Source organism: Schistocerca cancellata, chromosome 7 (assembly GCF_023864275.1).
Source record: "Schistocerca cancellata isolate TAMUIC-IGC-003103 chromosome 7, iqSchCanc2.1, whole genome shotgun sequence".
In the NCBI taxonomy this organism is placed as follows: Eukaryota; Metazoa; Arthropoda; class Insecta; order Orthoptera; family Acrididae; genus Schistocerca; species Schistocerca cancellata.
The window spans coordinates 224,251,808-224,267,249 of NC_064632.1; the positions used below are offsets into that span (position 1 = coordinate 224,251,808).

At 43.6% G+C, this 15,442-nt stretch overlaps 1 protein-coding gene across 1 annotated transcript in view; it reads left to right on the forward strand.

The window, feature by feature from the left end:
* LOC126092707 (uncharacterized) overlaps positions 1–14,714 on the forward strand; it is a 219,190-nt gene extending 204,476 nt beyond the window's left edge. The window contains exons 7-9 of the mRNA XM_049908429.1: positions 299–581; positions 13,844–14,188; positions 14,388–14,714. Of these exons, the coding sequence (XP_049764386.1) occupies positions 299–581; positions 13,844–14,188; positions 14,388–14,714 (955 nt within the window). The remainder of the gene's footprint in view (positions 1–298; positions 582–13,843; positions 14,189–14,387) is intronic.
* Positions 14,715–15,442: the final 728 nt, after the last annotated feature.

Genomic DNA, 15,442 nt, shown 5'->3' on the forward strand with positions numbered 1-15,442 from the left:
TGAACGTTTAAAGGAAGTTCCCTCTCGTGCAGCACTTTGAAATCTTATCAAGATCTGACTGGATGTGTGTGCTGCTTTTCCAACAGTACTTCATTTTTGTAAATAACTTCGTCAGCCACAAGCAGTCTGAAATTACTATTAATACTGTCCGCAAGGTGATTAATACACAATACGAACAGCAAAGATCCCAACACACTTCCCTGGAGCAGGCCTGGTGCTGCTCCTGCTTTTGTCGATGTCTCTCCATACTCCCTACCGAGAGGTCCCCAGTGCAGTGAGGGTTTTGTGGTGTCGGCAGGCCTGCGCTGAGCGAGGACGCCGTGGTGGAGTCGCCGTCGGTGGCGATGCGCGTCACGGACCGCCGCGTGTCCGACCGGCCGCTGCCCGCCGCCCAGGTGGGGGACCCCCTGGCGCTCAGGTTCAGCATCCTCGACCCCAGCTCGCCCTTCGACATCTTCGTGCGCGACCTGGTCGCCATGGACGGCGTCGGCAACAGCGAGATCCTGCTCATAGACTCCGACGGCTGCCCCACCGACCACGCCATCATGGGGCCCATCTTCAGGAGCATGGACACGCAAAAGGTACGCAGTGCGCGCCAGAGGCTACTTCGTGCCGCTACTGGAGATTTTCTACCCTGTTCCAGTCGCGGGCTGGGTGTGAGAAAATCACTGCCCTTTTATTCTTCTGTGCGTGCTCAAAATCGTTCTCTTTCTTCTTTGGTTTATGTGTCTTGCGACAGGCGTCGATCAGAAGCTGTCTTGTTTCCTGCGCCCTGTGCTTCTTCCTTCGCTTGCTGCTAACTTCGCCCATGTTTCATATCATCCATCATTCAAGTCTCCTTCCTCCTCTTCCTCTATTCCCTGAAATCTTTCCTCGAATGACTGACTCTCCACTGCAGGCAATTTCCTCGCAATGTATGTTTCATCCAAGATGTTTTCCCTAAGTTCCCTTTCTTATCATATTATATGTTCTGCATCCTGAATGACATCCTCTCTATGGATCTACTGGAACTAACAGTACACCTAACGTAATCCGATCTAATATGATAAGTACTTTTTCATTCGTTATTCTGTCAATACATTTCGATTTTGGCATTTTCACCCACAAACACATTTCAAAACTCTCCAAGTAGTTTTCCTCTTTCTTTCTGATTTCCCATGATAAGCTGCCATTCAATTCTCTACATCCTAGATCTGGGTACTATCCTTCTTAGTTCTTCAAAACTAGACATGATTGTCTCAATGGGAATTCCGCGATCGTTCATTAAATAAAATATGGCGTTTCAGTCTTCGATCGCTATTCTTTATTTTCAATTACCGGTTTCGGCCTAGCTGCCCATCTTCAGATCTGTTAGACAAAGTTAAAAATGTAATTAATAAGAGAGATACAGTTAGTGATAGAAATATCTTAGTTTACAAAAAGAAATTTGGAACGTATTCTTTTTGTAAACTAAGATATTTCTATCACTAACTGTATCTCTCTTATTAATTACATTTTTAACTTTGTCTAACAGATCTGAAGATGGGCAGCTAGCCCGAAACCGGTAATTGAAAATAAAGAATGGCGATCGAAGAGTGAAACGCCATATTTTATTTCTTAGTTCTATTGGAATTCTTTTTGCTGTCAACAAATCCTTCACCTTTCTAATGCTTTTACTCAGATACTTTCTAATTACTTCCTTCACAAAACTTCCATTTTCAGTTACAAAACATCTCAAGTAGCTAAAATATTTCAGCAGTTCCGAACACTTTCCTTCAGATCTTGACGAACCTGCACGTTTTTTGACTCATCACTTTAGTCTTTCCAGTGTTTATTTTCATTCCATACTCCTTTCCCATTTTTATAGTCCTCCCCGTAATAAATTGTAGTTCTTCCTCCAATTCATCCAATACTGCTTGATCATCTTTTTCCGTTCACCTCCTACTGTTCACGTTTTTTCCGATGCTCTGTCAATTTCTCAGTATATATATTGAAAAGCATTGATGAGAAACAACTCCTTTGTCTACCATCTCTTGCAATGGCTATCTCATCCTCTTCTTCATCGCCAGTCCTTATTATCAAATTCTGTCTTGTGCAGAGTTCTTTTAAGCCTTATATCTTTCCGGTCTATATCAAATTATTTTACGGTCTTCAGGACACTCGAGCACACTGTTTCAAACGCCTTTTTTTCTAGTCAACGCAACATACGTACACATTCCTGTTAACTAGTAGCATTCTTTGTCTTATCATCCTCAAATATCCAATAGTATATCGCCTTCCTTTTCCTCTGCCTCTGCTGAATCCAAACGGATCCTCCCCTACGTTGCCTTCATTTTACATTCTAATCTTCTAAGTAAAAGGTTATCGTAATGTGGCATGCAAAATTAAGTGTCCCGTACTCTTTGCATTGTTCCTGTTGTATTTGTCTGGTAATGGGACTAGTGCAGTAGTCACTAGATTTTCAGGCCAAACTCCGTCGTCATAGATCCCAATGATGAGGTTGGTATTTTCCTAATAACTTTAGAGATTTAGCTGGTTTTTATCAGAGTCCATCGCCATCCTCTTTCTGAAGTCCTTAATGGCCTCTCTAAATTACATCTCAGTATCATTGGCGCACAGTCGATTGAGTCAAATTTCACTTCATGTTTCAATCTTAGTCGTCCAATGCGTCGTAAAGCCTCTTATATTAGTCTCTTTACCCTCAAGCGAAATTTGGGATAGCGGGACGGGAGTAGTCGCACAACCTTCTTTAAACATTGGTTTTTTAAATTTACCTAACAGGATTTCACGAGAATAACTTTTCTCTCTTCCCAAAACGTTGCATTTACGTTTCCCAAGCATCTATATAACATTTCGTATTATCCACAGGAATTTGTTACTATCCCAGTAGGTGTACCTGAATTCCCCGATGGCTGCTGTCATATTCGTTTGAGGAGGACTCCAAATGCTGAAGCAGAAATGTGTAATTGATCATATTATCGTCTGGATTGTGACTTCCTTGCCCTTTCCTGTTTAAGACTATCTAATCATGCAATGCTCCCGTATGTATAAGCAAACAGTAATTAATGGGTAAATTTGTATCTCAATACGCATCAGAACTCCTTCAGTTGCGTCTGCAATGAAACAGTAGATATACAGTATTTCAAGTACGGTCGATCTCCATCTCCCCAACTTCACCCAAGCGGCTTGAATCCTCTCAAAATTTTATCTGTTACATTATTCTTAAACCAACAGAATGTTTAGATCTGAAACTAAATTTGTTGCATTTCGGTGAAGCGTTGCGAAATACGAGGTGTAATCAAAAAGTAAGGGGAGTTTTTGTTTTGAGAATCTTTATTTATTCATCAACATTAACTTTGTCCCCTTCAAAGCAATCACCCTCAGATATAACCCACTTGTGCCAGCATTTTTTCAATCTTGGAAGCACTTCTGGAACCAACTTCTCATTATGTGTTCAGTTCCTTCAGTGATCCTGTTTTTATCTCGTCAATGGTGGTAAAACGATGTCCTTTTATTGTTCTCTTCAGCCGTGGAACAGCAAAAAGCGCAGGAGGTCATGTCCGGCGAACACGGTGGGTGAGGCAACATAACGGTTTCTTTTGACAAAAAATGGCGAACAGGCATTGAGATGTGAGCGAGAGCATTTTCGCGATGGAATTTCAATGAGTGGATTTGTCCCAATTCTGGTCATTTTCTCCGGATTGCTTCAGGCAGACTGTGCATAACTTCAAACTAGTATTCCTTATTGACCATGTGACCATAAGGCAGGAACTACCCCACTGAGAGAGAAACATTGGCACGTGATCGAACTTGTCGAATTTTGTAGGTCTTGGCTCTTCAGGCACTTTGCATTGGGACGATTGTGCCTTGGTTTCAACGTCATATCCGTATACCCACGTTTCGTCACCTGTTAAAACCTTGTTTAGAAGTTCTGGATCGTTATCGATTTTAGTCAGCAATTCCTGAATGATGTCTACACGCACTCGTTTGTAGTCAAAATTCAACAATTTCGATAGGAACGTTGCATGCAAAACATGCGAAAAATTGTTAGCATGAGCCAGAGGATATGCCGACACTATCAGCAACCCCTCTGATCGTGGTTCAGCGATTTTCCAGAACCATTTTCTTTATTCCTTCCACAATGCCGTCAGTAATAGATGTGCTAGGGCGTCCAGCCCAGTCGTCGTCTTCAAAGTCTTCTCGACCGTCTTTGAAACGGTAATAACACTCGTAAACTCTTGTCTTACAGCAGATTCGCCAAAAGCCACTGTCAAAATTTCGAATGCGATGCTGCACTTTGTTTCCTCTTTCGAGCAAAATTTAATGCAAAATTCTGTAATCCATCTTTTTCGAAAGTAAACATTAGCCGACCACTCGAAAACACAACCTTTTAGACTGTCAACAATATATTAAATGTTCAAAACAGCTGAAAACGTTAACATATTTCAGGAACAAGTGTGCTAACGAGGTAATAAAAAAATTCTGAAAACAGGACTACGAAGCCCGCTAAATTAAAAAAATCCCGTTACTTTTTGATGATACCTCGTGTGTCTTTTATGGTAAGCGTACTGGTAAGATAAATACCTGTCGCTGCTATACTCGTTAGATCTTACGACGTCTGCAGAGCTTAAAGTGGTCATGAGTTTTAAGAAACTAATATTCGACTAAGATACTGGTTTATATAATTTGGATCCTTAATAATTCGAACGGGATCGCCTGTTTAGCACAAGCTACTATATAGCAACCTGATTAGGGAACCAGGGATCGAAAATCCGCTCTTGTGGCGACAAGCAGTACTATTGAAGCACTAAGGCTCTTATTATAGATGTAAAACTTGTTTCCTCTACAACGTAGTTTCCGTACTTTACGCAAACAGCTCTATAATTGAATTTGCACCATTTCAAAGGGCTGCCGTCTGAGAGTATCAGTTAATTCGGCGAAATTACGCCGGAGCAATAAAAGAAACTAGATTCACTTGTCGAATTCTCTCTCCGAGTTGGCTGCCCCAGAGGCATGACGGAACGTCTTGCTGAAAGGGAACTCGACAGAGGTTGTGGAGGAGCCTCATCACGGCTAGGGCGGCACGGCTAAGGCGTAATCGCCGGCTCCTCGGCGCCACTAACAAACTGCTGCACGTGAGACGGCCGGAGAGCCCGAGGAGGACTCCCAATTTGCGGCAACAGCTGGCCGAGCTTCGTGCAAGCTCGTACTCGTTATCGCAGTTGCCGGGCGAGAGCTGCCTGCACAGCTGCGTGACTCGCAATAGAGACGGCCACGCAAACGGCAGGGTCACGCAATTACACCGGGCATCGGCAGCACAAAGGAATTGGTGCAGCTGGCTTTGGGAAATAGACAGCCGAAAATTGCCACCAAATTCTTGCGCCCGGCCAGTGCCGGTCAAAGCAGCGAGCACGTCACGTACGGTATGGTCTCTGACTCGTATATTTCTTGAGGGCGCGCCATTCGTAATCTTGTACAATTGTGAAACCCATGGGAGTCAGGTGCGAGCAGCGAAAGCTGGGCACGATAAACAGCACGCCTGCCGAAAAAGGAAATGCCTCGGAAATTGTAAGAAAAACAACCAGAGTCGTCGATGACCAGAGATGGGCACTCCTACACTTGGTGCCACTCGTTCAGCTTACGACGCTGCCAGCATTCAGCAGAATAAATTGCAGACAAATTATTTCTCGAGCAACGTAAATATCCTTTACATTTTCACTTATAGGGCCTCTTTGTCAAGTCTATTAAGTAAGATCGTGGTCGGGTTAATCAGCAAAAAAAAAAAACTTTGTTGGCAACAAACTAAAACATATACATACAACACATATGAACAAAGAATTCAATTACAGTTAATAGTAGCCCAGTCACCCCAGCGTCGATATTTGTTTGGCATCTGCAAGGCATGCTTGAAACCAAGTTTTCCGCGTATTCACGTGGAAGAGACTTCCAAATGCGTCGAATCTGGTTGACAGCTGTTTCAAAATGAAGATCTTATTTCCATGCAACTTCTTTTTGATTTTCATTTTCGGACCTTTGTGTATCTCAGTCAAGAATTCAATATCTTTTACCATTTGTGTGTAACGCTGACCACGCTTTTACTCATCAGACTGTATGTGGAAAGACAGAACATACTTGGCATTAGCAATCACAATCGCTGCTTGCAGAAAAGGAATACTGCTGAGGTTCGACATAAAAACAGCATACTCTCACGGTGTATACAATATGCAAGAATACAAATTTTTTATATTTATTGTGCGTGAAGTTCAGAACTAAAATGTCAATCAGTCAAAGCAGTTCGATGCAACTCTACACAATTCTCGAAAAAAATCGACTTTGAAGTTTTCCGAGCAATTTTAATTCAATAAAATTAAATCGATTTTCACGCTGGACATCATGGCTCACCCAGTAGCGTCGGAGAATGGTAACGGTAGTGAACGGATCGCTGGTTCGAATCTCGATATTGTGTTTTTCTTTCATTTTACTTTTTTCATTCTTGTCGAATACCTACATAATTTAAATGCAACATTCATCACATATATGCTAATTAACACATATCAAATATATGCTAATTAACATATATCTAATCATCATTTTTTACAAAAAATTCATGTCTTCTTCGTTCCAATTAAATAATGCACACATTATTCTAGTTTTCATTGCAAATAAAAAATCTTAATTATCGATATTGCATAACAGATTGTTTATAAATTTGTAATGTTTCCTTTTAAACTGAATAATCTTCATTAAGAATCGATCATTAAGAACTTTTGTTTGCTATATGTGTGATACGTAATTAGAAGCAAAAAGACGTACATTTTTCATAAAAACAGATGATTAGATGTGTTAATTAGCATATATTTAACGAATATTATATTTAAATTTTGTTAAATTATGTATATTGTAGGTATGCGAAATGAACGAAAAAATTAAAACTATAGAGAAAGACCATACCGACATTCGAACCAGTTCATTATCCAATTACAATTCACCGACGTTACAGAGTACGACGTGGGGCCTATCGCGTAAATCATCTTAACTGTAGTGAATGGAACTTCTTCAGAAATCTTAAAGGTCGATTTTCTCAAGAATTTGTGAGAGTTGCATCGAAATGCTTGGACTGATTGATACTAGAGTCCTGAATTTCACATACGATAGATACAAAAATTACAAAAATCCTATTGCCAAGTGGAAATAGTTTTCCGAATAACACTTTGATGCGAACACAGAGGATATCCTACGTAACTAGAGACATCTCTATTATACCGTTCTTCGGATGGGGGGGGGGGGGTTAAAGGAGGGGGGGTTGGATGAGGAAACGCGTGGATTTGAAATACGCAATAAGCATACCTTTTTTTGTATACTAGATACGACATATTTACAAATGCAGTCATGGATATTCGTCCACACAGTTAAACACAGGAACCAACGAAGCTATCCATGCCTTTAAAACAAACCTGCGTAGCTGAGTTGGAATATTTCCGCTTCCAGCGATACACCCATCTCAAAACCATGCTTTTATTGCATCCACTCTGCAGTACACAAAGGGGCAAATATTTTGCTGTGCTTCGTAGACTTCCCGCATTTTTGAACACAATTATTTTATTATTAAAGGCATCGAGAGTTCTAGAAGAGAGAAGTCTGATGTTAGAAAGCTGACAATGAAACCTCCCGGAAAGAAACTGGTGAGAAATGTGCTATGCATTGAATCCCATGGTGTCAGCATAAAGCGGGATTCACAGTTATCAGATGTTTACGTTGCAAAGAAAGTAAAACTCAGAGCTCCGGGCAGTATGGACTTCATAACTGACTTATTTTCCTGCCTCTTTTTGCGGAAATTTCGATTACATAACATAACAAGTGTTACCTGTCACTGCCTCGAAAACGCTATAAAAATCATATAATAACAGCCGACAGCTGGCCATAACAAGTGAACCTCGATATTTATTCAGGGGGAACAGACAGAGACTTTAGTGTGTGCACGACTCAACCTCGACATTGAATACTCGCGTGCGAAGGGAAGGAAATGTAACACAGTAATCGGTGCGCCACAAAAACACTTCTCCGAGGATGCTACGAAGACGGAGACACCAATCCAGAGGCGTGGAGCGCCGTTAGTATGTCTTGCAGCGCATGTCGGCGACGGCCAATTATTACACTCGCCGGATGCAGCTGTTTGCGAGTCCCCGGGAAGCAATCTTGCAACGACAGGTCTCGCGGCAATGGCTACGGTCTTTCACAACCTCGACCATCATAATAACTGTAACATGTCGAGTAGCTTCCGAAGAGCAACAAAAAAATTCAGAATACCCACGAAAATGGCAAGGTTTGTAACTAGAATTATAAAGGTATTAGATGATGATAAACTGTCTCAGGTCCAAATACGTTTTTTTGTTTTCAGATGTTCAACACGTTTCAACGCTAAAACTCCACTTTTAATTACTACATACACTAGGCAAAGGTAAACAACTGAAGAAAATGTTAGCTTTAAATGTGAATGTAGTACTTGAAAATGGAGTTTCTGCTCCGAAACGTGCCGATCATTATACAAACAATAAACGTTTAGAGACACGAGACCATTTATCGTTATTTAATAGCTTAACGCACGAGTTGCCCGTTGCAGTACGTCCACAACAAATACGTCAGTTGATAATGTAAAATTCGAAAACCTCGAACAATGGTGTAGATTATGATACTGTTATACGTCGGTATGGTAATGACATATACATATTAATGTTAAAGATACTTTATTTCTATGATGAATGGAAGAACACTTATGTCACAGATGAAATATCGCTTTGACCCACTGCAGCTCGTTAGTATGCACTTAGAGCCGCTCATCCTGCATGGGTCACCACACTTCCTCCTCAACTGTGGGCGGTAACAGAATTTTTGACTGAATAGTCAGGCTGCTCAGTTTTGAAAATCACCAGTTCCTAGGTACCCAACAAAATGGTACACATTTCCTTCGGTGCTCTGAAAGTGAATCATGTCCTTGAAAATCGTTATCACAAACTGTTCGACGTCCACAGCTGGACAAGGGTCTCCTCCAGACTTTTCCATGCATTACAGTGTCCAGCTATACGTATCAGGCTGTGCCACAAATTTCTTGTCTCATCGATTTTGTTCAGTACTTCCTCATTAGTTACGTGATCTACCAATCTAATCTTCAGAATTCTTTTGTAGCACCACATTTCAAAACCTTCTATTCTCTTTTTCTTTAAACTGTTTATCGTCCCGGATTCGCTTCCATACACGGCTACATTCCATACAAATACTTTCAGACGAGTCTTCCTGACACTTAAATCTATACTCGATGTTAACAAATTTCTCTTCTTCAAAAACGCTTTCCTTGCCATTGCTAGTCTGTATTTTATATCCTCTCTACATCGATCATCGTCAGTTATTTTGGTGCCCAAACAGCAAGTCTCATTACTACGTTAAGTGTCTCGTTTCTTAATCTAATTCCCTTGGCATTATCTGATTTAATTTGACTACATTCCATTGTCCTCGTTTTGCTTTTGTTGATGTTCATCTTATATCCTCCTTTTAAGACCTGTCCATTCGGTTCAGCTGCTCTTCCAGGTCCTTTGCTGTCTCTGACAGAAATTCAATGTCATTGGGAAACCTCAAAGTTTTTGTTCTCCTCCACGAGTTTTAATTCATACTCCAAATTTTTCTTTTGTTTCCTTTACTGCTTGCTCAATATAAAGACTGAATAACATCGGGGATAGGCTATAACCATGTCTCACTCTCTTCCCAACCACTGCTTCCCTTTCACGCCCCTCGACTCTTATAACTGCCATCTGGTTTCTTTACACATTGTAAATAGCCTTTCGCTCCCTGCATTTGGCCCCTGCCGTATAAAGCTGACCCCTTACATGCAGGGTGAAAAGTATTTAAACCAACAAACTCTGGAAGGGTGTAGGGGACATCAAAACAAATATTTTTCCCTAATGTCATTTTTTCCTATGAGGATTATTTAAACCGGTGGAGGCCGTATTATGCTCTTCAGTTGTTAGAGGCCGTATTACGATGTTCAGTTGTAGGCAACTGCTGTCCACCAGTGTAGTAGTGCATTGTCTCTGTCCGTACTACGTAGCGCACGACAATGGACAATCTGCACAGCGGGTTTATCAACAACAAAATCCTAATCGCCGTATCCCGCGTCATACGACCTTTGCTGCTGTGTACCAACGTCTGCGTGAGACCGGGTCATTTAGCAGATTGCCTGGACAGGGACGCCGTCGCACGGTAAGAACGCTGCAATTTGAGGAAGCTGTCTTGCAGCATGTGGAGTAGGATCCTTGAATCAGCACTCGTGCAATTGCACGTAATATGGGGACGAATCAGACGAATGTAAGAACAGTCCTTCAAGAGTAACTGTTACGTCCATTTCACTTAGAGCGTGTCCACGACCTGGAACCAGTTCATTATCCACCTAGAACACAGTTTTCGCAGTGGTACCTGGAACAGTGTGGAATGCATCCTACATTTCCATCCTGGTTGTTGTTTACCGATGAAGCAACGTTCGGGCGTGATGGAGTCTTCAACATGCACAATTCACAAGTTTGGAGTGAGGATAACCCAAATGCCACAGTTACTAGCGCTCATCAAGTGCGGTTCTTCGTTAATGTGTGAGTCGGTGTTGTTGGGGACTGTTTAATTGGGCCGTATCTGTTACCTAGGCCATTAAATGGCAGGCACTATTACAATTTTCTTGTCAGAGCATTGCCAGAATTGCTGGAAGGCGTCCCGCTCCCTACAAGACAACGCATGTGGTTCCAACATGACGGGGCGTCGGCACATTTCAGTTGTCGTGTGCGTCGATTCCAGGCAGAAATGTGGAGTGGCAGAGGTGGTCCTCTACCATGGGCTGCACGATCCCCAGAGATATGCGCAACCTTGTTTACCCAAGTCCTGTTGCATCAGAAGAGGATCTGGTTGCCCGGATAGTAGCAGCAGCATGAACAATTCAGGATATCCCTGGGGTTTTTGTCCATGTCAGACAGAACATGATCCGACGGTGTAACCTTTGTTTACGTATCAATGGAGGCATTTTTGAAAATCTGCTGTAACTGAAATGTGTTGTATCTTGGTCATAAAAAAATGGAAAAGTGTTTGTTGGTTCAATTAACTTGCCGCCAGAGAAATCTTCCTCTACCGGTTTAAATACTCCTCACAGGAAAAAATGATCTTAGGGAAAAATATTCGTACAACCTCGCAGAGTTTGTCGGTTTAAATACTTTTGACGCTGTATAAAGCTGTAAGTAAAGCGATTTTTTTTTACCCAATAAAAATGTGAACCAAAAAATTTCATAATGTGTGTCAAGAAACATCACAGTCTATAATAGTTTTTTTAAATTTCTATATATCTGGAAAACTGCTGGTGAATCCTGTGGATGCCTTGGGCAGATGGAGGGAATATTTTGAAGAGTTGCTCAATGTAGGTGAAAATGCGATCAGTAATGTTTCAGATTTCGAGGTAGAATGGGATAGGAATGATGATGGAAATAGGATCACATTTGAGGAAGTGGAAAAAATGACCAACAGATTGCAGTGCAATAAAGCGGCTGGGGTGGATGAAATTAAGTCGGAACTCATCAAATACAGTGGAATGTCAGGTCTTAAATGGCTACACAGAATAATTGAAATGGCCTGGGAGTCGGGACAGGTTCCATCAGACTGGACAAAAGCAGTAATCACACCAATCTTTAAACATGGAAACAGAAAAGATTGTAACAACTACAGACGTATCTCTTTAATCAGCATTGTGGGTAAAATCTTCTCAGGTATTGTTGAAAGGAAAGTGCGAGTATTAGTTGAGGACCAATTGGGTGACAATCAGTGTGGGTTTAGGCCTCTTAGAGGTTGTCAGGACCAGATCTTTAGCTTACGGCAAATAATGGAGAAGTGTTATGAGTGGAACAGGGAATTGTATCTATGCTTTATAGATCTAGAAAAGGCATATGACCGGGTCCCTAGGAGGAAGTAATTGTCTGTTCTACAAGATTATGGAATAGGAGGCAAACTTTTGCAAGCAATTAAAGGTCTTTACATGGATAGTCAGGCAGCAGTTAGAGTTGACGGTAAATTGAGTTCACGGTTCAGAGTAGTTTCAGGGGTAAGACGAGGCTGCAACCTGTCTCCACTGTTGTTCATATTACTTATGGATCATATGTTGAAAACAATAGACTGGCTGGGTGAGATTAAGATATGTGAACACAAAATAAGCAGTCTTGCATTTGCGGATGACTTAGTTGTGATGGCAGATTCGATTGAAAGTTTGCAAAGTAATATTTCAGAGCTAGATCAGAAATGTAAGGACTATGGTATGAAGATTAGCATCTCCAAAACGAAAGTAATGTCAGTGGGAAAGAAATATAAACGGATTGAGTGCCAAATAGGAGGAACAAAGTTAGAACAGGTGGACGGTTTCAAGTACTTAGGATGCATATTCTCACAGGATGGCAACATAGTGAAAGAACTGGAAGCGAGGTGTAGCAAAGCTAATGCAGTGAGCGCTCAGCTACGATCTACTCTCTTCTGCAAAAAGGAAGTCAGTACCAAGACTAAGTTATCTGTGCACCGTTCAATCTTTCGACCAACTTGGTTGTATGGGAGCGAAAGCTGGGTGGATTCAGGCTACCTTATCAACAAGGTTGAGGTTACGGATATGAAAGTAGCTAGGATGATTGTAGGTACTAGTAGATGGGAACAATGGCAGGAGAGTGTCCACAATGAGGAAATCAAAGAAAAACTGGGAATGAACTGTATAGATGTAGCAGTTAGGGCGAACAGGCTTAGATGGTGGGGTCATGTTAAACGCATGGGAGAAGCAAGGTTACCCAAGAGACTCATGGATTCAGCAGTAGAGGGTAGGAGGAGTCGGGGCAGACCGAGGAGAAGGTACTTGGATTCGGTTAAGAATGATTTTGAAGTAATAGGCTTAACATCAGAAGAGACACCAATGTTAGCACTGAATAGGGGATCATGGAGGAACTGTATAAGGGGGGCTATGCTCCAGACTGAACGCTGAAAAGCATAATCAGTCTTAAATGATGATGATGATGATGATGATGATGATGATGATCTATATATCCAACACCTTTGGACTTGCTGTGGCTAAGTTCTGTGACCAGAACGTACGAGTTTCTGTGTGAGCAACATCTTTACGTCTGCTACATCCAAGTTCTTTGAACACAGCATACATGTTTGTATGTAAACATAGTGTATTTCACGAGTGCACATCAAAATAGTGTAATATGGAGCTATACCTGATATATGGACGTGAAAATGACCATAAGTGTGTAACTAAGTGAGAAAACTATCATCACAGCATAACTGTAATAATGGTGCTCCATCTTTTTGTAAGTACACATACATTTTCGTCAAATGCTGCCTTACCACTTATTATTGTCCCAGTTGCATTTGTAAAGTCATCAGCAAATAATTTTTTTGTATTTATACAGTGATCTCCAACAGTACAAACATGTAAATGAATGTATAAACACCTGAAGATGGGCGCAAGGCCGAAACCGGTCGTGTGACGAATAAACAACCTTTTATTGTGACTGGTAGAGGATATTCTTCTACAACCCCATAAAGAAACAGTGGCGGAGTTCGACAGTTTCCGCTATGGATAAAATTCATTTTGTAAAATCGTTTGAGAAAGATTGCAGGGTGCGCGCCTCGATTCTGTCATCGCTGACCGGCCGGAAGGTGGAGAACACTTAACGGCCTTCCCTTCTGAACGAACTAATGAACTCGTCCAGCGTTTTGGACGAAAACTGGTCATTGTATCCTGCGCGAGCTATAACACGAAGTACTGGCGTGGGGAATAACCGTACGTGACGGCTTTCTTCAGGAGCTGGTATCGCACTTCGACGCCTTCAAGTTCCCGTCGTCGGACGTGGTGCAGTTCCGCGCCCTCGTCACGCCCTGCGTGCCGTCGTGCGAGCCGGCGCACTGCGAGCTGGGCGGCTCGATCGCGGTGGAGGCGAGCGACGAGGACCCGGCCGCCTACTCCGTGGGCCGCATCGAGTCGCTGGGCCGCCGCCGGCGCCGCCGCTCCACCGCCGCCGCCGGCCGGCACAACGCGAGCGCGCCCGAGGACCTGCTGCTGGTGCAGTCGATCCGCATCGCCGACAAGTTCTTCGGCTTCGAGCGGCAGGGCGGCAACGCGAGCGGCGACTCGTGGGGCGACGGCGCGGCGGAGGCGACGGGCGGCTGCGCGTCGACGGCGGCGGTGCTGGCGGCGGGCGCGGCCGCGCTGTGCGCGCAGCTGTGCGTGCTGGGGGCGTGCGCGGCCGCGTGGCGGCGCGCGCGCAGGCACGACAAGCTGCGCGCCGGCGCCAGCGCCGACAGCGTCGCGCACCTCTACGACTCGGGCTACGCGCGCCGCTTCTGAGCGCCCCGCGCCGCCCGCCGAGCGCCGCGCGGGGTCGACGGGCCGCGCCCCGCCACCCCTTGACCCCGCGCAGCCCCGCCGCCTGTGCCGCGACGCGCTGCTCGCTCCACTTCTCTCCGTCCGGGGGGGTCTGCCGCTCGCAGCACACCGTACTGTCCCACCTCACTGCGCCTTCGACACAAATGCTGTACATCTTCACTCTGTTCTTCTGCGGCATCCGTACTGCACTGGGTGGTTCGTGTACGGGACGTATACCGGCACGAGATGGGCCCCGGTAGGGACGCGGTCTCCTATGCTACAGCCAGAGCGCTGCACGTTGTCAAAATGAAATTTAGTAGCTTGCAGAAGACCGTTATTGTGGCATTTCATTGCGCCTTTGACACAACTGCCGTCTATCTTTACGCTATACTGCGGAATCCTTACCGGTAGGAAAGTGGTCTCCAATGCTTCACCGAGAGTGTCAGTCTGTTGTAGCAGGTTTGTCAAAAACAAATTTAGTACCTAGGAGCATCCCGTATTGTCGCACTTCATTGCGCCTTCGACACAGTCGCTATACATCTTCGTGCTCTTCTTCTGCTGCACCTGTACCACACTGGGTGGTTCGTGCACAGTAAATACACCAGCACACCGTTAAGAACGTGGTCTCCGATGCTGCACAGTAAATACACCAGCACACCGTTAAGAACGTGGTCTCCGATGCTTCAGCCAGACCGCTACTCCGTTGCAGCAGTTTTGTGAAAAGGAAATGCAGTAGCTCGCAGAAGACCGTTACTGTGGCATCTCATTGCGCCTTTGACGCAACCGCTTTTCATCTTCACGCTATACTTCTCCACCGTCTGTACCGTACTAGTTAGTTCGTACGTCACCACGAAACGCACCCTGGCAGGAACATAGTTTTTAATGCTCTAACCCGTCTGCTAATCTGTTGCAGCAAGCCCGTCAAAACTCATTTTAGTAGCTCGTGGCACAGAACACTGTCACACTTCAAAGCACCTTCGATATAAACAGTGTAAACCTTGAAGCTCGCACTCTGACAGTTTTTACCCTGTTGAAGAA